The sequence below is a fragment of the Pseudorasbora parva genome, chromosome 15 (assembly GCF_024679245.1).
Source record: "Pseudorasbora parva isolate DD20220531a chromosome 15, ASM2467924v1, whole genome shotgun sequence".
Taxonomy (NCBI): Eukaryota; Metazoa; Chordata; class Actinopteri; order Cypriniformes; family Gobionidae; genus Pseudorasbora; species Pseudorasbora parva.
Genome location: NC_090186.1, coordinates 45,350,329 through 45,375,253, shown reverse-complemented (window position 1 = coordinate 45,375,253; position 24,925 = coordinate 45,350,329). Strand labels below are relative to the sequence as shown.

The window sequence follows — 24,925 nt, the reverse complement described above, 5'->3', positions numbered from 1 at the left end:
ACCGGCCACAGGGTCATGGGCGGCCAAGGCTCATTGATGACCGTGGGGAGCGAAGGCTGGCCCGTGGGGTCCGATCAAACAGACGAGCTACTGGAGCTCAAACTGCTCCAGAAGTTAATGCTGGTTCTGATAGAAAGCTGTCAGAATACACAGAGCAGCTCAGTTTACCTGAGGAACACACGGCCCCAGGATGCACTATGGGAAGAAGGCGAGCCGGCGGAGGCAGTGTGATGCTTTGGCCAATGTTCTGCTGGGAAACCTTGGGTCCTCCATCCATGTGGATGTTACTTTGACACGCTCCACCTACCTAAGCATTGCTGAGACCATGTTCAGCCTTTGATGGAAACGGTATTCTGGTGGCTGTGGCTCTTCCAGCAGGATAATGCTCCTGACACAAAGCACAAATGCTTCAGGAATGGTTTGAGGAGCACAACAACCAGTTTGAGGCGTCGACTCGGCCTCCAGATTCCCCAGATCTCAATCCAATCGAGCATCTGTGGGATGAGCTGAACAAACAAGTCCGATCCATGGCAACTTACAGGACTTAAAGGATCTGCTGCTAACATCTTGGTGCCAGACATCAATATTAGTAGAGTCCAATATTATGATGTTATGCCTGATTGGTGTATATTTACTTTTATGATTTGACATCACTAGTTAAAATGCATGTTTTTAATGTAACCTTCTCCCGGAATCCTTTGGTCAGTTCAAGAATAATGTATGCCACTGTATGTTATTTATTTGACAGAATCCTTGTTTTCTTCAACTGGTCGAGGTTGAGTTGGGTTTTAAAAAGTAATTAGTAATGATGAGTAATGCAATACAAGAGCTAGTTCAGAATATGAACCAATGCTAATAATATCTCTTGTTCTTCTCAGTTACCTTGGGAACGGCATTAAAGCGGCGCGGCTGTCGGCACTGGGAGCGCTGGGTTCAGACGGTCAGTCAGATCTGTGAGATCACTTCAGATGTGTGTGTATGTGTGTGTGTGTGTGTGTGTGTGTGTGTGTGTGTGTGTGTGTGTGTGTGTGTGTGTGTGTGTGTGTGTGTGTGTGTGTGTGTGTGTGTGTGTGTGTGTGTGTGTGTGTGTGATGCAGGTGTGTGTGTGTGATACAGGTGTGTGTGTGTGTGTGTGTGTGTGTGTGTGTGTGTGTGTGTGATACAGGTGTGTGTGTGATACAGGATCCATGAGATCACTTCAGATGTTGATGTTTGCTGCAGGTTTAGAAAGGAAAGTTTTCCGAAGCTCGTGTCTGCCCAAGAAACACACCGGCGACTTCAGCTTTGGAGGGTTAACATACCATGTCAGCGGCGTCACCGACGGTAAAACACACACACACACACACACACACATGTTGGTCTATGTGGTTTACAGGGACTCTCCATAGGCGTAATGGTTTTTATACTGTACAAACCGTATTTTCTATCCCCTTACACTGCCCTGCCCCTAAACCTACCCATCACAGGAAACATTCTGCATTTTTACTTTCTCAAAAAAACATCATTTAGTATGTTTTTAAGGCAATTTGAATTATGAGGACATTTGATATGTCCTCATAAACCACATTTATAGGGTAATACCAGTGTAATACCCATGTAGTAATACAAATTTGTGTCCTCATAAACCACATAAACAGGCTCACACACACACACACACACACACACACACACACACACACACACACACACACACACACACACACACACACACACACACAGCACCTAAACCTACCCATCATAGGAAACATTCTGCATTTTTACATTTTCAAAAAAAAACTTCATTTAGTATGTTCATAAATCCATTTGCATTAAGGGGACCGCTGGCTGCTGATCTCAGGGTAATATAAACACACACACACACACGCACACACACACACACACACACACACACACACACACACACACACACACACACTGAGGAAGCGTGTGCTGTGATCTGATGTGTTCAGGAGTGAGGGGCTTTAAGACGTGTTATCAGGAGCTGCTGAAGGTGGTGAAGGGAGTCATCAAACAGCCTGTGGAGCTGAAGGACAGCGCCTCCTTCTACGCCTTCTCCTATTACTTCGACCACGCCGTGGAAGCCGGACTCATCGGTAATGAGGAGACCGCAGAACAAACCACAGCTCGTTTGTCATACAAAAGATTTTTTATTTCCAGCCACAGTACAGATAATCCTCTACATAATTCAGTGTTCCGGGTCAAAAATGACCCACCTTTTTGAAATGTCTTGTAAATATCTGATTAAGCTGCATTATCACCAAACATTGGATTTGATCTTTTGATCAACTAGTTTTCTTTCAGGTGGCACCGATTTTTTGTCTCTTTGATCGTAGGCTTCAGTGATCTGAGTTTAAGCAGCTCAGCTTTTGGAGATTAATAATTATTTTTTACTCAAAAACTGAGGCCTACGATCTATCAGATCAAAATTTATTCTCAAAATTTAACCAGTTTTGTCTTGAAACACAGTGACTTTATTCTCAAAATTTAACCAGTTTTTCATTAAAACACAGTGACTTTATTCTCAAAATTTAACCAGTTTTGTCTTGAAACACAGTGACTTTATTCTCAAAATTTAACCAGTTTTTCACTGAAACACAGTGACTTTATTCTCAAAATTTAACCAGTTTTTCATTGAAACACAGTGACTTTATTCTCAAAATTTAACCAGTTTTGTCTTGAAACACAGTGACTTTATTCTCAAAATTTAACCAGTTTTTCATTGAAACACAGTGACTTTATTCTCAAAATTTAACCAGTTTTGTCTTGAAACACAGTGACTTTATTCTCAAAATGTAACCAGTTTTGTCTTGAAACACAGTGACTTTATTCTCAAAATTTAACCAGTTTTGTCTTGAAACACAGTGACTTTATTCTCAAAATTTAACCAGTTTTTCATTGAAACACAGTGACTTTATTCTCAAAATTTAACCAGTTTTTCATTAATACACAGTGACTTTATTCTCAAAATTTAACCAGTTTTTCATTGAAACACAGTGACTTTATTCTCAAAATTTAACCAGTTTTGTCTTGAAACACAGTGACTTAATTCTCAAAATTTAACCAGTTTTGTCTTGAAACACAGTGACTTTATTCTCAAAATTTAACCAGTTTTGTCTTGAAACACAGTGACTTTATTCTCAAAATTTAACCAGTTTTGTCTTGAAACACAGTGACTTTATTCTCAAAATTTAACCAGTTTTTCATTGAAACACAGTGACTTTATTCTCAAAATTTAACCAGTTTTGCCTTGAAACACAGTGACTTTATTCTCAAAATTTAACCAGTTTTGTCTTGAAACACAGTGACTTTATTCTCAAAATTTAACCAGTTTTTCATTGAAACAGTGACTTTATTCTCAAAATTTAACCAGTTTTGTCTTGAAACACAGTGACTTTATTCTCAAAATTTAACCAGTTTTGTCTTGAAACACAGTGACTTTATTCTCAAAATTTAACCAGTTTTTCATTGAAACACAGTGACTTTATTCTCAAAATTTAACCAGTTTTGTCTTGAAACACAGTGACTTTATTCTCAAAATTTAACCAGTTTTGTCTTGAAACACAGTGACTTTATTCTCAAAATTTAACCAGTTTTGTCTTGAAACACAGTGACTTTATTCTCAAAATTTAACCAGTTTTGTCTTGAAACACAGTGACTTTATTCTCAAAATTTAACCAGTTTTGTCTTGAAACACAGTGACTTTATTCTCAAAATTTAACCAGTTTTTCATTGAAACAGTGACTTTATTCTCAAAATTTAACCAGTTTTGTCTTGAAACACAGTGACTTTATTCTCAAAATTTAACCAGTTTTGTCTTGAAACACAGTGACTTTATTCTCAAAATTTAACCAGTTTTGTCTTGAAACACAGTGACTTTATTCTCAAAATTTAACCAGTTTTTCATTGAAACACAGTGACTTTATTCTCAAAATTTAACCAGTTTTGTCTTGAAACACAGTGACTTTATTCTCAAAATTTAACCAGTTTTGTCTTGAAACACAGTGACTTTATTCTCAAAATGTAACCAGTTTTGTCTTGAAACACAGTGACTTTATTCTCAAAATGTAACCAGTTTTGTCTTGAAACACAGTGACTTTATTCTCAAAATTTAACCAGTTTTTCATTGAAACACAGTGACTTTATTCTCAAAATTTAACCAGTTTTGTCTTGAAACAGAGTGACTTTATTCTCAAAATTTAACCAGTTTTTCATTGAAACACTGTGACTTTATTCTCAAAATTTAACCAGTTTTATCTTGAAACACAGTGACTTTATTCTCAAAATTTAACCAGTTTTTCATTGAAACACAGTGACTTTATTCTCAAAATTTAACCAGTTTTGTCTTGAAACACAGTGACTTTATTCTCAAAATTTAACCAGTTTTGTCTTGAAACACAGTGACTTTATTCTCAAAATTTAACCAGTTTTGTCTTGAAACACAGTGACTTTATTTTCAAAATGTAACCAGTTTTTCATTGAAACACAGTGACTTAATTCTCAAAATTTAACCAGTTTTGTCTTGAAACACAGTGACTTTATTCTCAAAATTTAACCAGTTTTGTCTTGAAACACAGTGACTTTATTCTCAAAATTTAACCAGTTTTGTCTTGAAACACAGTGACTTTATTCTCAAAATTTAACCAGTTTTTCATTGAAACACAGTGACTTTATTCTCAAAATTTAACCAGTTTTGTCTCTAAACACAGTGACTTTATTCTCAAAATTTAACCAGTTTTGTCTCTAAACACAGTGACTTTATTCTCAAAATTTAACCAGTTTCGTCTCTAAACACAGTGACTTTATTCTCAAAATTTAACCAGTTTTGTCTCTAAACACAGTGACTTTATTCTCAAAATTTAACCAGTTTTGTCTTGAAACACAGTGACTTTATTCTCAAAATTTAACCAGTTTTGTCTTGAAACACAGTGACTTTATTCTCAAAATTTAACCAGTTTTTCATTGAAACACAGTGACTTTATTCTCAAAATTTAACCAGTTTTTCACTGAAACACAGTGACTTTATTCTCAAAATTTAACCAGTTTTTCATTGAAACACAGTGACTTTATTCTCAAAATTTAACCAGTTTTGTCTTGAAACACAGTGACTTTATTCTCAAAATGTAACCAGTTTTTCATTGAAACACAGTGACTTTATTCTCAAAATTTAACCAGTTTTGTCTTGAAACACAGTGACTTTATTCTCAAAATTTAACCAGTTTTTCATTGAAACACAGTGACTTTATTCTCAAAATTTAACCAGTTTTGTCTTGAAACACAGTGACTTTATTCTCAAAATTTAACCAGTTTTGTCTTGAAACACAGTGACTTTATTCTCAAAATTTAACCAGTTTTTCATTGAAACAGTGACTTTATTCTCAAAATTTAACCAGTTTTGTCTTGAAACACAGTGACTTTATTCTCAAAATTTAACCAGTTTTGTCTTGAAACACAGTGACTTTATTCTCAAAATTTAACCAGTTTTTCATTGAAACACAGTGACTTTATTCTCAAAATTTAACCAGTTTTGTCTTGAAACACAGTGACTCTATTCTCAAAATTTAACCAGTTTTTCATTGAAACACAGTGACTTTATTCTCAAAATTTAACCAGTTTTATCTTGAAACACAGTGACTTTATTCTCAAAATTTAACCAGTTTTGTCTTGAAACACAGTGACTTTATTCTCAAAATTTAACCAGTTTTGTCTTGAAACACAGTGACTTTATTCTCAAAATTTAACCAGTTTTGTCTTGAAACACAGTGACTTTATTCTCAAAATTTAACCAGTTTTTCATTGAAACACAGTGACTTTATTCTCAAAATTTAACCAGTTTTGTCTTGAAACACAGTGACTTTATTCTCAAAATTTAACCAGTTTTTCATTGAAACAGTGACTTTATTCTCAAAATTTAACCAGTTTTGTCTTGAAACACAGTGACTTTATTCTCAAAATTTAACCAGTTTTGTCTTGAAACACAGTGACTTTATTCTCAAAATTTAACCAGTTTTTCATTGAAACACAGTGACTTTATTCTCAAAATTTAACCAGTTTTGTCTTGAAACACAGTGACTTTATTCTCAAAATTTAACCAGTTTTGTCTTGAAACACAGTGACTTTATTCTCAAAATTTAACCAGTTTTTCATTGAAACAGTGACTTTATTCTCAAAATTTAACCAGTTTTGTCTTGAAACACAGTGACTTTATTCTCAAAATTTAACCAGTTTTGTCTTGAAACACAGTGACTTTATTCTCAAAATTTAACCAGTTTTGTCTTGAAACACAGTGACTTTATTCTCAAAATTTAACCAGTTTTGTCTTGAAACACAGTGACTTTATTCTCAAAATGTAACCAGTTTTGTCTTGAAACACAGTGACTTTATTCTCAAAATGTAACCAGTTTTGTCTTGAAACACAGTGACTTTATTCTCAAAATTTAACCAGTTTTTCATTGAAACACAGTGACTTTATTCTCAAAATTTAACCAGTTTTGTCTTGAAACAGAGTGACTTTATTCTCAAAATTTAACCAGTTTTTCATTGAAACACTGTGACTTTATTCTCAAAATTTCACCAGTTTTATCTTGAAACACAGTGACTTTATTCTCAAAATTTAACCAGTTTTTCATTGAAACACAGTGACTTTATTCTCAAAATGTAACCAGTTTTGTCTTGAAACACAGTGACTTAATTCTCAAAATTTAACCAGTTTTGTCTTGAAACACAGTGACTTTATTCTCAAAATTTAACCAGTTTTGTCTTGAAACACAGTGACTTTATTCTCAAAATTTAACCAGTTTTTCATTGAAACACAGTGACTTTATTCTCAAAATTTAACCAGTTTTGTCTTGAAACACAGTGACTTTATTCTCAAAATTTAACCAGTTTTTCATTGAAACACAGTGACTTTATTCTCAAAATTTAACCAGTTTTGTCTTGAAACAGTGACTTTATTCTCAAAATTTAACCAGTTTTGTCTTGAAACACAGTGACTTTATTTTCAAAATGTAACCAGTTTTTCATTGAAACACAGTGACTTAATTCTCAAAATTTAACCAGTTTTGTCTTGAAACACAGTGACTTTATTCTCAAAATTTAACCAGTTTTGTCTTGAAACACAGTGACTTTATTCTCAAAATTTAACCAGTTTTGTCTTGAAACACAGTGACTTTATTCTCAAAATTTAACCAGTTTTTCATTGAAACACAGTGACTTTATTCTCAAAATTTAACCAGTTTTGTCTCTAAACACAGTGACTTTATTCTCAAAATTTAACCAGTTTTGTCTCTAAACACAGTGACTTTATTCTCAAAATTTAACCAGTTTTGTCTCTAAACACAGTGACTTTATTCTCAAAATTTAACCAGTTTTGTCTCTAAACACAGTGACTTTATTCTCAAAATTTAACCAGTTTTGTCTTGAAACACAGTGACTTTATTCTCAAAATTTAACCAGTTTTGTCTTGAAACACAGTGACTTTATTCTCAAAATTTAACCAGTTTTTCATTGAAACACAGTGACTTTATTCTCAAAATTTAACCAGTTTTTCACTGAAACACAGTGACTTTATTCTCAAAATTTAACCAGTTTTTCACTGAAACACAGTGACTTTATTCTCAAAATTTAACCAGTTTTGTCTTGAAACACAGTGACTTTATTCTCAAAATTTAACCAGTTTTGTCTTGAAACACAGTGACTTTATTCTCAAAATTTAACCAGTTTTGTCTTGAAACACAGTGACTTTATTCTCAAAATGTAACCAGTTTTGTCTTGAAACACAGTGACTTAATTCTCAAAATTTAACCAGTTTTGGCTTGAAACACAGTGACTTTATTCTCAAAATTTAACCAGTTTTGTCTTGAAACACAGTGACTTTATTCTCAAAATTTAACCAGTTTTGTCTTGAAACACAGTGACTTTATTCTCAAAATGTAACCAGTTTTGTCTTGAAACACAGTGACTTTATTCTCAAAATTTAACCAGTTTTTCATTGAAACACAGTGACTTTATTCTCAAAATTTAACCAGTTTTGTCTTGAAACAGAGTGACTTTATTCTCAAAATTTAACCAGTTTTTCATTGAAACACAGTGACTTTATTCTCAAAATTTAACCAGTTTTATCTTGAAACACATTGACTTAATTCTCAAAATTTAACCAGTTTTTCATTGAAACACAGTGACTTTATTCTCAAAATTTAACCAGTTTTTCATTGAAACACAGTGACTTTATTCTCAAAATTTAACCAGTTTTGTCTTGAAACACAGTGACTTTATTCTTAAAGTTTAACCAGTTTTGTCTTGAAACACAGTGACTTTATTCTCAAAATTTAACCAGTTTTGTCTTGAAACACAGTGACTTTATTCTCAAAATTTAACCAGTTTTGTCTTGAAACACAGTGACTTTATTCTCAAAATTTAACCAGTTTTTCATTGAAACACAGTGACTTTATTCTCAAAATTTAACCAGTTTTTCATTGAAACACAGTGACTTTATTCTCAAAATTTAACCAGTTTTGTCTTGAAACACAGTGACTTTATTCTCAAAATTTAACCAGTTTTTCATTGAAACACAGTGACTTTATTCTCAAAATTTAACCAGTTTTTCATTGAAACAGTGACTTTATTCTCAAAATTTAACCAGTTTTATCTTGAAACACATTGACTTTATTCTCAAAATTTAACCAGTTTTTCATTGAAACACAGTGACTTTATTCTCAAAATTTAACCAGTTTTTCATTGAAACACAGTGACTTTATTCTCAAAATTTAACCAGTTTTGTCTTGAAACACAGTGACTTTATTCTTAAAGTTTAACCAGTTTTGTCTTGAAACACAGTGACTTTATTCTCAAAATTTAACCAGTTTTGTCTTGAAACACAGTGACTTTATTCTCAAAATTTAACCAGTTTTTCATTGAAACACAGTGACTTTATTCTCAAAATTTAACCAGTTTTGTCTTGAAACACAGTGACTTTATTCTCAAAATTTAACCAGTTTTGTCTTGAAACACAGTGACTTTATTCTCAAAATTTAACCAGTTTTTCATTGAAACACAGTGACTTTATTCTCAAAATTTAACCAGTTTTGTCTTGAAACACAGTGACTTTATTCTCAAAATTTAACCAGTTTTGTCTTGAAACACAGTGACTTTATTTTCAAAATGTAACCAGTTTTTCATTGAAACACAGTGACTTTATTCTCAAAATTTAACCAGTTTTTCATTGAAACACAGTGACTTTATTCTCAAAATGTAACCAGTTTTTCATTGAAACACAGTGACTTTATTCTCAAAATTTAACCAGTTTTGTCTTGAAACAGTGACTTTATTCTCAAAATTTAACCAGTTTTGTCTTGAAACACAGTGACTTTATTCTCAAAATTTAACCAGTTTTTCATTGAAACACAGTGACTTTATTCTCGAAATTTAACCAGTTTTGTCTTGAAACACAGTGACTTTATTCTCAAAATTTAACCAGTTTTGTCTTGTAACACAGTGACTTTATTCTCAAAATTTAACCAGTTTTGTCTTGAAACACAGTGACTTTATTCTCAAAATTTAACCAGTTTTGTCTTGAAACACAGTGACTTTATTCTCAAAATGTAACCAGTTTTGTCTTGAAACACAGTGACTTTATTCTCAAAATTTAACCAGTTTTTCATTGAAACACAGTGACTTTATTCTCAAAATTTAACCAGTTTTTCATTGAAACACAGTGACTTTATTCTCAAAATTTAACCAGTTTTGTCTCTAAACACAGTGACTTTATTTTCAAAATGTAACCAGTTTTTCATTGAAACACAGTGACTTTATTCTCAAAATTTAACCAGTTTTTCATTGAAACACAGTGACTTTATTCTCAAAATTTAACCAGTTTTTCATTGAAACACAGTGACTTTATTCTCAAAATTTAACCAGTTTTGTCTTGAAACACAGTGACTTTATTCTCAAAATTTAACCAGTTTTTCATTGAAACACAGTGACTTTATTCTCAAAATTTAACCAGTTTTTCACTGAAACACAGTGACTTTATTCTCAAAATTTAACCAGTTTTGTCTTGATACACAGTGACTTTATTCTCAAAAATTAACCAGTTTTTCATTGAAACACAGTGACTTTATTTTCAAAATTTAACCAGTTTTGTCTTGAAACACAGTGACTTTATTCTCAAAATTTAACCAGTTTTGTCTTGAAACACAGTGACTTTATTCTCAAAATTTAACCAGTTTTGTCTTGAAACACAGTGACTTTATTCTCAAAATTTAACCAGTTTTGTCTTGAAACACAGTGACTTTATTCTCAAAATTTAACCAGTTTTGTCTTGAAACACAGTGACTTTATTCTCAAAATTTAACCAGTTTTGTCTTGAAACACAGTGACTTTATTCTCAAAATTTAACCAGTTTTTCATTGAAACACAGTGACTTTATTCTCAAAATTTAACCAGTTTTTCATTGAAACACAGTGACTTTATTCTCAAAATGTAACCAGTTTTGTCTTGAAACACAGTGACTTAATTCTCAAAATGTAACCAGTTTTTCATTGAAACACAGTGACTTTATTCTCAAAATTTAACCAGTTTTTCATTGAAACACAGTGACTTTATTCTCAAAATTTAACCAGTTTTGTCTTGAAACACAGTGACTTTATTCTCAAAATTTAACCAGTTTTGTCTTGATACACAGTGACTTTATTCTCAAAATTTAACCAGTTTTGTCTTGAAACACAGTGACTTTATTCTCAAAATTTAACCAGTTTTTCATTGAAACACAGTGACTTTATTCTCAAAATTTAACCAGTTTTGTTTTGAAACACAGTGACTTTATTCTCAAAATTTAACCAGTTTTGTCTCTAAACACAGTGACTTTATTTTCAAAATGTAACCAGTTTTTCATTGAAACACAGTGACTTTATTCTCAAAATTTAACCAGTTTTTCATCGAAACACAGTGACTTTATTCTCAAAATTTAACCAGTTTTGTCTTGAAACACAGTGACTTTATTCTCAAAATTTAACCAGTTTTGTCTTGAAACACAGTGACTTTATTCTCAAAATTTAACCAGTTTTGTCTTGAAACACAGTGACTTTATTCTCAAAATTTAACCAGTTTTTCATTGAAACACAGTGACTTTATTCTCAAAATTTAACCAGTTTTTCACTGAAACACAGTGACTTTATTCTCAAAATTTAACCAGTTTTTCATTTGAAACACAGTGACTTTATTCTCAAAATTTAACCAGTTTTGTCTTGAAACACAGTGACTTTATTCTCAAAATGTAACCAGTTTTTCACTGAAACAGTGACTTTATTCTCAAAATTTAACCAGTTTTGTCTTGAAACACAGTGACTTTATTCTCAAAATTTAACCAGTTTTGTCTTGATACACAGTGACTTTATTCTCAAAATTTAACCAGTTTTTCATTGAAACACAGTGACTTTATTTTCAAAATTTAACCAGTTTTGTCTTGAAACACAGTGACTTTATTCTCAAAATTTAACCAGTTTTGTCTTGAAACACAGTGACTTTATTCTCAAAATTTAACCAGTTTTGTCTTGAAACACAGTGACTTTATTCTCAAAATTTAACCAGTTTTGTCTTGAAACACAGTGACTTTATTCTCAAAATTTAACCAGTTTTTCATTGAAACACAGTGACTTTATTCTCAAAATTTAACCAGTTTTTCATTGAAACACAGTGACTTTATTCTCAAAATTTAACCAGTTTTTCATTGAAACAGTGACTTTATTCTCAAAATTTAACCAGTTTTGTCTTGAAACACAGTGACTTTATTCTCAAAATTTAACCAGTTTTGTCTTGAAACACAGTGACTTTATTCTCAAAATTTAACCAGTTTTTCATTGAAACACAGTGACTTTATTCTCAAAATTTAACCAGTTTTGTCTTGAAACACAGTGACTTTATTCTCAAAATTTAACCAGTTTTGTCTTGAAACACAGTGACTTTATTCTCAAAATTTAACCAGTTTTTCATTGAAACACAGTGACTTTATTCTCAAAATTTAACCAGTTTTGTCTTGAAACACAGTGACTTTATTCTCAAAATTTAACCAGTTTTTCATTGAAACACAGTGACTTTATTCTCAAAATTTAACCAGTTTTTCATTGAAACACAGTGACTTTATTCTCAAAATTTAACCAGTTTTTCATTGAAACAGTGACTTTATTCTCAAAATTTAACCAGTTTTTCATTGAAACACAGTGACTTTATTCTCAAAATTTAACCAGTTTTTCATTGAAACACAGTGACTTTATTCTCAAAATTTAACCAGTTTTTCATTGAAACACAGTGACTTTATTCTCAAAATTTAACCAGTTTTGTCTTGAAACACAGTGACTTTATTCTCAAAATTTAACCAGTTTTGTCTTGAAACACAGTGACTTTATTCTCAAAATTTAACCAGTTTTTCATTGAAACACAGTGACTTTATTCTCAAAATTTAACCAGTTTTGTCTTGAAACACAGTGACTTTATTCTCAAAATTTAACCAGTTTTGTCTTGAAACACAGTGACTTTATTCTCAAAATGTAACCAGTTTTGTCTTGAAACACAGTGACTTTATTCTCAAAATGTAACCAGTTTTGTCTTGAAACACAGTGACTTTATTCTCAAAATTTAACCAGTTTTTCATTGAAACACAGTGACTTTATTCTCAAAATTTAACCAGTTTTGTCTTGAAACAGAGTGACTTTATTCTCAAAATTTAACCAGTTTTTCATTGAAACACTGTGACTTTATTCTCAAAATTTAACCAGTTTTATCTTGAAACACAGTGACTTTATTCTCAAAATTTAACCAGTTTTTCATTGAAACACAGTGACTTTATTCTCAAAATTTAACCAGTTTTGTCTTGAAACACAGTGACTTTATTCTCAAAATTTAACCAGTTTTGTCTTGAAACACAGTGACTTTATTCTCAAAATTTAACCAGTTTTGTCTTGAAACACAGTGACTTTATTTTCAAAATGTAACCAGTTTTTCATTGAAACACAGTGACTTAATTCTCAAAATTTAACCAGTTTTGTCTTGAAACACAGTGACTTTATTCTCAAAATTTAACCAGTTTTGTCTTGAAACACAGTGACTTTATTCTCAAAATTTAACCAGTTTTGTCTTGAAACACAGTGACTTTATTCTCAAAATTTAACCAGTTTTGTCTTGAAACACAGTGACTTTATTCTCAAAATTTAACCAGTTTTGTCTTGAAACACAGTGACTTTATTCTCAAAATTTAACCAGTTTTGTCTTGAAACACAGTGACTTTATTCTCAAAATTTAACCAGTTTTGTCTTGAAACACAGTGACTTTATTCTCAAAATTTAACCAGTTTTGTCTTGAAACACAGTGACTTTATTCTCAAAATTTAACCAGTTTTTCATTGAAACACAGTGACTTTATTCTCAAAATTTAACCAGTTTTGTCTTGAACACAGTGACTTTATTCTCAAAATTTAACCAGTTTTTCATTGAAACACAGTGACTTTATCTCAAAATTTTAACATTGTCTCTAACACTATCCCTTGTCTTGAAACACAGTGACTTTATTCTCAAAATTTAACCAGTTTTGTCTTGAAACACAGTGACTTTATTCTCAAAATTTAACCAGTTTTGTCTTGAAACACAGTGACTTTATTCTCAAAATTTAACCAGTTTTGTCTCTGAAACACAGTGACTTTATTCTCAAAATTTAACCAGTTTTTCATTGAAACACAGTGACTTTATTCTCAAAATGTAACCAGTTTTGTCTTGAAACACAGTGACTTTATTCTCAAAATGTAACCAGTTTTTCATTGAAACACAGTGACTTTATTCTCAAAATTTAACCAGTTTTTCATTGAAACAGAGTGACTTTATTCTCAAAATTTAACCAGTTTTTCATTGAAACACAGTGACTTTATTCTCAAAATTTAACCAGTTTTTCATTGAAACACAGTGACTTTATTCTCAAAATTTAACCAGTTTTTCATTGAAACACAGTGACTTTATTCTCAAAATTTAACCAGTTTTGTCTTGAAACACAGTGACTTTATTCTCAAAATTTAACCAGTTTTTCATTGAAACACAGTGACTTTATTCTCAAAATTTAACCAGTTTTGTCTTGAAACACAGTGACTTTATTCTCAAAATTTAACCAGTTTTGTCTTGAAACACAGTGACTTTATTCTCAAAATTTAACCAGTTTTGTCTTGAAACACAGTGACTTTATTCTCAAAATTTAACCAGTTTTGTCTTGAAACACAGTGACTTTATTCTCAAAATTTAACCAGTTTTGTCTTGAAACACAGTGACTTTATTCTCAAAATTTAACCAGTTTTTCATTAATACACAGTGACTTTATTCTCAAAATTTAACCAGTTTTGTCTTGATACACAGTGACTTTATTTTCAAAATGTAACCAGTTGTGTTCTGTTTGTGTCTTTAAATCTCAGATGAAGCCAGAGGCGGAGCCGTGAAGATCCGAGACTTCAGGAAACGAGCGAAAGAGGGTGAGCTTTACGCTTGATGTTTTATCTTATACATGTGCAATATAATTCATATTACGCCACTTGTGTTGTTGTTGCAGTGTGCAACCGTCCGTCTAAGCGCAGTCAGGTCAATCCTTTCCTGTGTATGGATCTCACGTACATCATCTGTCTGCTGAAAGATGGCTTTGGTTTTAAAGAAAGCACGGTTCTGCAGGTACCTGAGGATTTCTGGGCCGGCAGGTCTTCTTTAGGTGATCTGGTTAACACTGATCCGTGTGTTTGCACAGCTAACCAAGAAGGTGAGGAACGTGGAAACCAGCTGGGCTTTGGGTGCCGCAATCAACCACTTCCAGAAGTTCAGGATCCATTAGAAACATCCACATGGGAGCCGTTTTCATCCGTGACCCGGGGGAATCTCACTTTGGCAAAAGAATGGAAAAGCCTAATGGTCCTACAACAGGCTTGGGTTTCTTCTTAATGCAAAGCTAAATCTGACCGGACTGAATGTGAACTGATGTGTGTGAGGAGTACTTGTCAGTGTGTGTTGAATATTCTGTAAATCCATTGTTTACGTTACACTGCTTATGTAGTAATATTTGCATCCGTCTTTCTTTAATGTCTGAGCTGGTCTTGTTTTCCCCCAAATTAAAAATTTTAACAACAATTTTAACTTACGAAAGTATTTTTTTATGATATTACGTGTCGTAAACACATAAGTACAAATATATGTTAAACAGATACTGGGTCAGTTATAGTAGTTAAAGGGTTACTTCAGCGATTAGCATATGGCTTTGTATCAGTAGAAACCCTGGAGTAGTAACCCAAATGATCTTGTGCTTGTCTCAACCACAAAGAACAAATACGAGTTGCCTTGTCGGAAACTGGGCATGAATGGCCTCTCAAGTCATTTTTACTACTGGGAATCTCTGAGATGGAAAATCCTAGTCGGACATCCCTAATTGGAAAATCCTAGTTAGAAATTCCTAGTAGGAGTTAACTAGCTGGAAAATCCTAGTCAGCGTTTTCTAGTTTGAGTTTCCTAGTTGGAAAATCCTAGTCTGAAATTTCCTAGTCCCAAGTTTACTAGCCGGAAATTCTTAGTCAGTTCCCTAACTGAAAAATCCTAGTCAGTTTTTGCTAGTCAGAAATTACAAGTCCGAGTTTCCTAGTCAGAGATTCCTAGTTGGAAAATCCTATTTAGCATTTTCTAGCCATAAACTTTTATCATGGCGGCGGGGTGAGCGATTGCTGCTGTGACTGGGATACTGTATTAGTTTCTCCACAACGGCTGCATCACCTTGTATTGATGTTAAAGTAGTGCATATTTACATATATGAATAATCATTTGAAGCATATTGTATGTTTTACACACAGTGATGCTGCCTTTAAAATTTATGAGAATAGTGACAGCATGTAGTTTCCTAGTCAGTGATTTCTAGTCTGAGTTTCCTAGTTGGAAAATCCTAGTCGAAAATTCCTAGTCTGAGTTTCCTAGTTGAAAATTCCTAGTCTGAGTTTCCAAGTTGAATTTCCCTAGTCGGAAATTCCTAGTCTGAGTTTCCTAGTCGGGAATTCCTAGTCTGAGTTTCCAAGTTGAATTTCCCTAGTCGGAAATTCCTAGTCTGAGTTTCCTAGTCGGGAATTCCTAGTCTGAGTTTCCTAGTTGAAAATTCCTAGTCTGAGTTTCCAAGTTGAATTTCCCTAGTCGGAAATTCCTAGTCTGAGTTTCCTAGTCGGGAATTCCTAGTCTGAGTTTGCTAGTTGGAAAATCCTAGTCTGAGTTTCCTAGTTGGAAATTCATAGTCAAAAATTCCTAGTCTGAGTTTTCTAGTTGGAAAATCCTAGTCAAAAAATCCTAGTCTGAGTTTCCTAGTTGGAAATTCATAGTCAAAAATTCCTAGTCTGAGTTTCCTAGTTGGAAAATCCTAGTCAAAAATTCCTAGTCTGAGTTTCCTAGTTGAAAATTCCTAGTCTGAGTTTCCAAGTTGGAAAATCCTAGTAGAAAATTCCTAGTCTTAGTTTCCTATTTGAATTTCCCTAGTCTGAGTTTCCCAGTTGGAAAATCCTAGTCTGAAATTTCTAGTCCAACTTTCCTAGTTGGATTTCCTTAGTTGGATATTCCTAGTCTGAGTATTCCTAATTGAAAAATCCTAGTCAGTGTTTGCTACCCAGAAATTCCTGGCTGGATAGTCCTAGTTAGAGTTTTCTCGTCGGAGCCAGAAACTTCCAACATGGAGGCGGGGGAGCCGCTGTGATTGGGATGCTGTATTAGTTTCTCCACAACGGCTGCATCACCTTGTATTGATGTTAAAGTAGTGCATATTTACATATATGAATAATCATTTGAAGCATATTGTATGTTTTACACACAGTGAAAATAGCATGTATTTGACTGAAATTCCAGAATCGTCAGTAAGCTGATGCGCTGAATGTTTATATGGTTGTCAATAAACGGGACGCTCCATATTCTTCTAAATGAAATATGTTTAATACATTTAGCTTCAATGAGATTTCCCCAAGAAACAGGCGAGAACAATCCCGGGGCTTCATTCATCAATGCTGTGTAGAACGGTCCAGCATCTGATCATGTAAACTATCATGTTTTCTTGTTTTACAATCACTTTTGGCACTAATTTCAGAACCTTGATGTTATTTTTCAAAACTTAAAAACCAATTATCAAAATAACACTTTTTTTTCTGTTGCTTGGATACCGTACACCTAAAACTAAAATACTTTGTTCATTTAAAAAAATTACTTTCTTCAATATGACAACTTAACATCAAAGTACTTCATTTCAAAAGACAATTCCCACATTACATTTCAGTGTCAATTCATTTCATTACAATGATACAACAGCTAAGAATGATGAGTAACCGCTGCATTACTCTTAACAGACAAACGATATTACATGGAAGCCCGTTTCCACCACAGTTGAGTAAAAAAATGGGATTCAAGTCAAAATAATGAGAAACTTTCTCAAAATAATGACTTAACATCTCGAAATAATGAGAAACTTTCTCAAAATAATGACTTAACATCTCGAAATAATGAGAAACTTTCTCGAAATATTGACTTAACATCTCGAAATAATGACTTAACATCTCGAAATATTGAAACTTTCTCGAAATATTGACTTATTTCTCATTATTTCGAGATGCCAAGTCATTTCGAGAAAGTTTCTCATTATTCTGACTTAAAGAATCATATTTTTTTACTCAACTGTGGCAGAAATGGGCTTCCATAATATTTCACGTTTAGATTATGAGTTTTAAGATAATGAGATTCATTGGCACCCATTAGATTGCATTATATATGGATGTAAATATTTCATCATCAGACACAGTCCCTATTGTCCCATGCACCACCTTTTCAGACTATATACAGTATTCAGCACTGTATGGATACATGGCCTTGTGATTGCTTGTCTGTTTTGGATGACGCAGGCTTTAACCTGGCCACACTGCATAAAAATGCTCTTTTGTCTTGTTTCCAGTCTAAATATCAAAAAAAATCTTAAATCAAGATCCATTTACTAGATCAGTAAAACGACATAAGATATTTTTGCTTGTTTTCTGGGGGAAAAATCTAAATTGAGTTTTTGCTTAAAACAGGCAAAATGATCTGCCAAAAAAATATCTTCATTTGTGTTCCGAAGATGAACGGAGGTCTTACGGGTGTCCAACGACATGAGGATGAGTAATTCATTTTTTTGGGGTGAACTAACCCTTTAATCCCGCTTATGTTTATTTTAGATTTCAGATAATTAAATACACATAATTTATAACAAAACAATACATTTATAGTTGCATTTAAAAATGTCACACATAGCTTTAAGACAGGAAACGATCGATTTCTGCCAAAAACACAACAGTACACTGCAAAAAATGCTTTTCTTACACAGTATTTTTGTCTAAAAATCTGTCCAAACATCTAAAAATTCTTAAAACAAGAAGTATTTACTAGACAAGCAAAAGTAATTGTCTCATTTTGGGAAGAAATAACTCATAATGAAGAGAGTTTTTAAAATAAGATAAAATCTGCCAACGGGGTGAGAAAAATAATCTTAATTCAAACAGAAAACAAGATTATTTTTCTCACCCCATTGGCAGATTTTTAAGAAAAAACTCTTCATTTTGAGTTATTTTTTCCCAAAACAAGAAAATATTTTTTACTTGTCTAGTAAATGTTTCTTAATGTAAGAATTTTTAGATATTTTGACTAGAAACAAGATAAAAATACTAAGTAAGAAAATCCTTTTTTCAGTGTGAATGGGTTGTTGTTTTTTTACCTCATATCAGACGAATCTCATCTAGTGTTCCCAGAGCCATTACTTCCGTGATCATAAATATATATATATATATATATATATATATATATATATATATATATATATATATATATATATATATATATATATATATATGCCTCATTAGTGCCCGTGAGGATCGGTCAAATGAGGCTTCTATATGAATATTCTATAATCGCACCGGTATTTTGACCTTTCTCACCAGAAGTAATAGCCGACGGGAACACTAGATGAGATTCGTCTGATATGAGATAAAAAATAACACAAATACTGTTGTGTTTCTGGCAGAAAGCGATCGTTTCATGTTAGTATATTCATCAGTATAAAACATATTTTGTACTGCAATATTTATTGATTGTACGAACAATGACTCAATCGGGTGCTTGTGGCCAGTGATGCCAGTAATGCGTTACTCTAATCTGATGACTTTTTTCCAGTAGCGAGTAATCTAACGCATTACTATTTCCAAACCAGTAATCAGATTAAAGTAATTTATCCGCATAACTATTTTAGTCATTTTCCTTAGTAAAAAATATTTTTGCTTTCTTGCGTCTCCGGGAGAGTATTTTTTTCAGGAAATATTTTTTAATTTCAACTTAAAATGTCAGGAGATCCATTGTTGACGTTACTGTTAAAAATGCACTTCCAGTAACGTGAGCGTTGGTGAAAACGGTCGTCATTGCTGTGTTGAGGAGGCGGTAGTGTTGTCGGAAACGGCTGAATGTAACTCAAAGTAACTTGTAATCTATTTTAGTTACTTTACAGATTACTTGATTTTAAAAGTACCTAAGTTACTTTTTACAGGAGTGATCAGATTACTTTTTTAAAGTTACTGCGGTAACACTGCTTGTGTGTGATCTAAAGTAACATTTCAATGGTATTTCAAAATAAAGTTGTTTTTGAACCAATGATTGTGCAAGATTTCTTCAAAGATATGAATGCATATGCAAATTAGTGCCAAAGTGATTTAAAAAAAAAAAACTGCACAATTTGTCAGAAAGAAAACTCATTTTAATGATTAATAATGTCTCAGATGTTTGAACTACATACAAATTCAAATCCTTCTCGCTGATGTTAAGAACATGTTCTTTTCTCTGTGAAATACTTGATTTTAAAGGTTAAAAGGCGTTTGCTCAGGACAGATGTTCGAGTGTTTCTGACAGGTGTGTTTGGTAGTTTAAGCGACGCCCCCTTTTCTTTGTTGGTTTGTTTTACTGCTCCGTTCCCTTAAAATGAAATGTTTCTATTGACAATCAAAAGTCAATAACGATGCATTTCCTAAAATAGTTTATTTACAAAAGCAACGACTACAACATCGCCACCACATCATCACTGTAGCCGTGCGCTGTCGTCATGGTGACCAGGTCATGAGGCGGAGTCAGAACCACATCCGGATCCGCCGCACCTGAAGCAGGAGGAGATGCTGTCAGTCACAGAGTGTGTGTGAGAGAGGGAGTGTGTGAGTGTGAGTGAGAGTGTGTGACAGAGAGTGAGTTTGAGTGTGTGTGAGTGTGAGAGAGTGTGACAGAGAGAGTGAGTGTGACAGAGAGTGTGTGTGTGAGTGTGACAGAGAGTGTGTGTGTGAGTGTGAGTGTGAGTGAGAGAGTGTGAGTGTGTGAGAGAGAGTGTGAGTGTGAGTGAGAGTGTGTGACAGAGAGTGTGTGTGTGAGTGTGAGTGAGAGAGTGTGAGTGTGTGAGAGAGTGTGAGTGAGAGTGTGTGACAGAGAGTGAGTTTGAGTGTGTGTGAGTGTGAGAGAGTGTGACAGAGTGTGTGAGTGTGAGTGTGTGACAGAGAGTGAGTGTGACAGAGAGTGTGTGTGTGTGACTGTGAGTGTGACAGAGAGTGTGAGTGCGTGTGTTAAAGTGAGAGAGTGTGGCAGTGTGTGAGTGTGAGAGAGAGAGTGTGTGTGTGTGTGTGTGAGAGTGAGTGTGTGTGTGGAGAGGTGCACGCAAACACGCACGAGCACCACACCCGTTGTAATTGCCACCGTTAATGCAATAGGTGCAGATAAGATGCTTTGGCAATTATTTTGGACTATGTGTTTGATCGCAACAATCAAGTTTGCATACAAACAAGCATTCCTCACCGGGAGAATTTACCAACAGCCGCTGCTACCGCATGATTTCTCCCGTGGATTTCATCTACCGGGTGAAGAGTTTACAATCTTCCAGCAGTATGTTTGCCCGCTGTCTGAGCATCAATGGATGGCTTTCCAGTCCCATGAGAAACTCTACAGAGACCGTCTGAATACCAAACGCCAGCGCGAGAGGAACTTTGTTTGCTCGGGTGATCCGGTAAAGTGGATAACGCTAGCTAAGCTATTACATGGGATATTCTTTAAGAACAGAGTTTTTTCAGCGGTAAACCACAGCGGTAGGCCTTTTGGACTACAATGTTTGAAATATGTGTTGAGAGTTTTGAAAAAATTCCCGGCGATTCAAACATATCCTGAGGATTTAACATTGGCCGCAACAGCTGACTGGATCCGCGAACAGCTGCGCCACCTGCAGGAAAACGTCTTGCCCTCTCTGCGGACAGGAGCAACCCACCGCCGGCAAAACAATCAGGTGAGCCAGAACAAACTTGCATATTTGTGGCAGCATAGAAGATCTAAAGCGATCCAAATCATCTTAAACAACAGTAAATATCCTGACACTCCTCCCTGTTCTACCGACATTACAGCTATACAAATTTATTATGATAATAAATGTCAAAATCAGAGACGTGTTGAGGATTTTTCATCACCACCCTGGCATTTAAATGTGCCACCGTTGGAGCCCACTTTTTTCCCTGAAACAACGCATTTCACAAATAAGGAAGTAGAGACTGTTTTAAGTAACCTTCCTAATAATAAAGCCAGTGGTAAGGATGGTGTGACATATGAGACTTTTAAAACTATGCAGTCATGTCAGATTTTAACAACTGTCTTTAATGTCTGTTTGGAAAATAAGAGAGTACCAGATTCATGGAAAGGAGCACTAATACATCGTATTCCAAAAAAAGACAACATCCCTGATGATCCATCGACATGGAGGGATATATCCCTCCTCCCTACCATCTATAAGGTGTTCATGAAATGCATACTAGCCAGAGTTCTTCCCTGGTTGGTGGAAGCTGACATCCTATCCACCAAGCAAAAGGCATACATCAATAGGCAAGGTATGAATGAGCATGTGTTCTGCCTAAAAACAGGGATAGATGACTTTAAGCATGAGTCGTGTAAACTGTACTCAGTCTTTCTAGACTTTAAAGATGCATTTGGAACTTTATCTCACACTGTCATGATCAGCTCATTGGAGGAAATACAGCTTCCTCAACTGTTCATTGACATAGTGAAGGATGTATATAGAGGTTCCTTTATTGAAGTAATCTGCGGAGAACAGCTCACTCACCCAACACCACTTCAGATAGGCATTAAAACAGGCTGCCCTTGGAGTGCGATTAACTTTATAATTGCCACCAACCAATGGTTAAAGTGGATGTGTCAATGTGCCCCCCCTGACGTGATTTCACCGATCCCAGTCCAAGGCTATGCAGATGACGTCCAGATCGCCTCCAGAGACGAGAGCGTTATTAAAAACATGCTGGCTAGGACCGATTCTTTCCTGACATGGTCAGGCCTGGAGATTAAGGACACAAAATGTGCTGTTCTGTATGAGAGGAGGAGTGGAGGGAACAGGTGGTATCGCTCAAAAACTGATAAATGTCCAGAGTTCACCGTGGCAACTAAACCAATACGTGTATACTCTCTTCACGAGACATACACTTATCTTGGACACAAAATTAATATTGCAGGAGAATGCAAAGAGCAGGTAAACATCATCTGGTCTGGGTTTGTTTCCAGGCTGGACTTGATAGATAAATGTCCATTGCCTCTGACCATGAAGCTAGAGGCTATTAGACAGGTGGCGCTGTCTAAAGTACAACATCTGTTCTCCAATGTCCACATCCAGCAGAAAGTGCTGAGGGACATGAACAGTAAGACAGTGAGTGTGGTGCGGAAGTGGTTTGGACTCAACACACACAGCACTCGTGATGTTATTTTTCATCCTCAATGGGAAGGAGGGTTGGGAGCACCGAACGTGATCTGGATTTACACCAGCATTTGGATTTCCTATCTTCTGAACATGCTGAATAATGATGACAGAGACGTGAGGCAGCTGGCTCGATCTTCCCTGTTCCTGGACCTAAGGAGGCGTAAGGTGCCGTTGGCCAGAGACTCAGAGCCTCATTTCCTGGGATTCAAAAGGAAACCCAGTGGGAAACTGGACACCCATTCAGCTGGCTTTGGTGTGTGGTCAGACTGGCCGGACCTGAATGATCTCTGTGTCCGAGCTGGAGTAGCACTGGAGTGGGTGCGGTCTGACTCTGGGACTGTGAGGATCTCAGAGGATATCATCTGTGACCCCCTGGTCCATGTTAAGGCAACAGCCACATATGGTGGCCACAGCTATCCGCTAACATCTACAGGAGCCCGGAGAACTCTCCTGGACTTACACCAACATCACCAGAAACAACACTGGACTGGCCTGAGACTCCAGGGGAAGCTGGCATGCCTCTCCTGTGCTGATCACTCTGTCTCGCACTCGTTCTTTAAGAACACTGCACTCAGTGAGGACATTGTCACCTTCACAGTAAAGGCAAGATTGCAAGTTCTTCCTACCAGACTTAACCTTTCCATCTGGTTTCCTTTGACCCAGGTCCCTCACTGTCTACATCACACCACCGAACAGATTACTGAGACACTTCCACATATCCTGAATGGCTGTCATGTTTACAAGGGAATGTACATCGCACGTCACGACAGAATAGTGGACCTTATAGTGAAGGACGTATCAAAACATCTCTCACCCTCAGTGAAAATATACAAACACTCTAGCGTAAAAGCATCCATGTTCCAGCATGGTAGTAGTAACTCTGATGCTTTCTCACATCTGTCTGCTAACACACCAGATGTTATTGTGGTTAATGAGGAGTTCAGTGAGGTGTTCATTCTGGAGGTGGCATGCACCTTTGACTCTAGCATGGAGGAAGCCTTTATGACTAAGGTCATTAAATACCAGCCGCTCTTAAACTCCATCTCAGAGATCGGGTATCGAGGCAGACTACTGGTGTTCATATTCGGCAGCTTAGGACACACTCATAGGCTGGTGGTACGAGGCCTTCAGCAACTTGGGATGCCCAAGAAAAGGGCCAAACAGCTAGCGAAGTATTGTGCCCTGTCTGCTATTATAGGCAGCCGCGATATATGGAGGAGACGCTGCTACTTATACCCATAACACCTGAGTGATGAGCTTTTGTGAAGATCTGTGTATGCCACTGGGCCATGATTTTGTACATGCGTTAAACTGCACCTATAATGTTTATGTCCCTGTAAATTAATTCTTTTAAAGTGGACTTAAATAAATGGTTAAAATGTGTGTGAGAGTGAGTGTGTGTGTGTGTGTGTGTGTGTGTGTGTGTGTGTGTGTGTGTGTGTGTGTGTGAGTGTGACAGAGAGTGTGAGTGTGTGTGTGTGAGAGAGTGTGTGAGTGAGTGAGAGTGTGACAGTGTGTGAGTGTGACAGAGAGTGTGAGAGTGTGTGTGAGAGAGTGTGAGTGTGTGTGTGAGAGAGTGTGAGTGTGTGTGTGAGAGAGTGTGAGTGTGTGAGAGTGAGTCAGAGTGTGAGAGAGTGAGTGTGAGAGAGTGTGTGTGTGTGAGTGTGTGTAAGTAAAAGAGTGTGAGGGTGTGCAAGTGAGAGAGTGTGAGTGTACCTTGTGTGCGTAACATGGCGTGATGCAGACTCATGTTCACCATAGAATCACTGCTGCCTCCATCAGCCTCCAGCAGGCTGCTGTGAGTGAGCGCTTCACCTGTCAATCACACACAGACACGCCCACTCGTCAGAACGGGACACGCCCACTCATCAGAACGGGACACGCCCACCGGTCACACATATATAAAGCGGTTACCGGTGTCCCTGCCGTGTCTCTTCTTCATGTGGACGTTCCTGCTGCCGCTCTGAGAGAAGGTCTTCCCGCAGACGGAGCACACATGCGGCTTCTCACCTGAGAGATCACAGGACATTACGGGCAAAAAAACACTGCATTACTGATTTACACATATGAAAATACTCCAGCCTGGAACAAAAAAAACTAAGTG

The 24,925-nt window shown here is 35.3% G+C and overlaps 3 protein-coding genes across 6 annotated transcripts in view; 1 reads left to right on the top strand and 2 right to left on the bottom strand.

Annotated features, from left to right (window-relative positions):
• entpd5b (ectonucleoside triphosphate diphosphohydrolase 5b) overlaps window positions 1–15,882 on the top strand; it is a 36,893-nt gene extending 21,011 nt beyond the window's left edge. For both annotated transcript variants that reach the window (XM_067418772.1, XM_067418771.1), the window contains exons 9-14: window positions 879–940; window positions 1,222–1,323; window positions 1,950–2,093; window positions 14,441–14,497; window positions 14,575–14,690; window positions 14,764–15,882. In XM_067418772.1, coding sequence (XP_067274873.1) covers window positions 879–940; window positions 1,222–1,323; window positions 1,950–2,093; window positions 14,441–14,497; window positions 14,575–14,690; window positions 14,764–14,847 — 565 coding nt within the window. In that variant the 3' untranslated portion in view covers window positions 14,848–15,882. The remainder of the gene's footprint in view (window positions 1–878; window positions 941–1,221; window positions 1,324–1,949; window positions 2,094–14,440; window positions 14,498–14,574; window positions 14,691–14,763) is intronic.
• LOC137041748 (zona pellucida sperm-binding protein 4-like) overlaps window positions 1–24,925 on the bottom strand; it is a 206,948-nt gene that overhangs the window by 142,403 nt on the left and 39,620 nt on the right. The gene's annotated exons all lie outside the window — the stretch shown is intronic.
• Window positions 19,773–24,925, bottom strand: part of znf410 (zinc finger protein 410) — a 14,890-nt gene continuing 9,737 nt past the window's right edge. Inside the window, exons 10-12 of the mRNA XM_067418361.1 lie at window positions 24,736–24,831; window positions 24,538–24,636; window positions 19,773–20,188 (exon numbers count right to left, since the gene is read on the bottom strand). Of these exons, the coding sequence (XP_067274462.1) occupies window positions 20,091–20,188; window positions 24,538–24,636; window positions 24,736–24,831 (293 nt within the window). The 3' untranslated portion in view covers window positions 19,773–20,090. The remainder of the gene's footprint in view (window positions 20,189–24,537; window positions 24,637–24,735; window positions 24,832–24,925) is intronic.